We start from the raw sequence: 1,238 nt of genomic DNA on the forward strand, positions 1-1,238 counted from the left end.
TTCCTTCCTTCCTTCCTTCCTTCCTTTCTTCCTTCCTTTCAATATTTATTTATTTATTATGTATACAATATTCTGTCTGCGTGTATGTCTGCAGGCCAGAAGAGGACACCAGACCCCATTACAGATGGTTCTGAGCCACCATGTGGTTGCTGGGAATTGAACTCAGGACCTCTGGGAGAGCAGCCAGTGCCTCTTAACCTCTGAGCCTTCTCTCCAGCCCCAGGCCAGATTTCTTTTTTTTTGTTTTTGTTTTTTGTTTTTTTTTTTTTTTTAGGTAAATTAACCCATTTATTATTTAGTTGGCTGTGCACTATTGTAGTTAGTAGGCTTGTGTATCAAATGGTAGCACTTCTGCTGGTCTTTCAGTTCCTTCGGTCTTCTGATGGCAGACTTCACTGTGACGGCAGAAGTCGTGTTGTAGGTCCAGGCCCCGCCAGCCACTGTCTTCATGCGGGAACCACAGTGCCAGATGCCAACGGCTCGTCTCTTCATCTTGGTTTTGCCACAGAAGGAGCACATGTACTTGGCGTGCTGGCTGATTTCAATTTTCTTCACCATTTTCTGGAGGGAGGAACCATAGCGGGTCCCGTATTTCCCGACGATCCCGACCTTCTTGGTGCATTTAGCCATGTCGCCGGAACCTAAGCCAAGCACGGAGAGCTCTTTTTTTTTTGTTGTTTTTCGAGACAGGGTTTCTCTGTGGCTTTGGAGCCTGTCCTGGAACTAGCTCTGTAGACCAGGCTGGTCTCGAACTCCCAGAGATCCGCCTGCCTCTGCCTCCCGAGTGCTAGGATTAAAGGCGTGCGCCACCACTGCCCGGCGGCCAGATTTCTTGAAACAGCAGCAGAACTTCTCCTAGGAACCTGTAGGTGTCTGTAAACCTGGGACAGATTTACAATTGGTGTCTTAGGAAAAGGATATGACTTTGGGTTGAAAGTCTTGTGATCAGGAACATACCTAAACATAATTAAGGCAATATACAGCAAGCCAACATCAAACTAAATGGAGAGAAACTCCCAGTGATTCCACTGAAATCAGGAACAAGACAAGGTTGTCCACTCTCTCCACATCTATTCAATATAGATCTTGAGGTCCTAGCTAGAGCAATAAGACACCAAAAGGAGATCAAGGGGATACAAATTGGAAAAGAAGAAGTCAAATGCTCACTGTTTGCTGATGATATGATAGTTTACATAAGTGATTCCAATAATTCTACCAAGGAACGTCTACAACTCATA

General features: G+C 45.2%; 1 protein-coding gene across 1 annotated transcript; it reads right to left on the reverse strand.

The window, feature by feature from the left end:
- Positions 1–261: 261 nt before the first annotated feature.
- On the reverse strand, positions 262–655 carry LOC101983263 (putative 60S ribosomal protein L37a). The gene has a single exon (XM_005356866.2). The coding sequence runs from the start codon at positions 628–630 to the stop codon at positions 292–294; it is 339 nt and encodes a 112-aa protein (XP_005356923.1). The 5' UTR covers positions 631–655; the 3' UTR covers positions 262–291.
- Positions 656–1,238: the final 583 nt, after the last annotated feature.

Source organism: Microtus ochrogaster, chromosome 21, assembly GCF_000317375.1.
Source record: "Microtus ochrogaster isolate Prairie Vole_2 chromosome 21, MicOch1.0, whole genome shotgun sequence".
Taxonomy (NCBI): Eukaryota; Metazoa; Chordata; class Mammalia; order Rodentia; family Cricetidae; genus Microtus; species Microtus ochrogaster.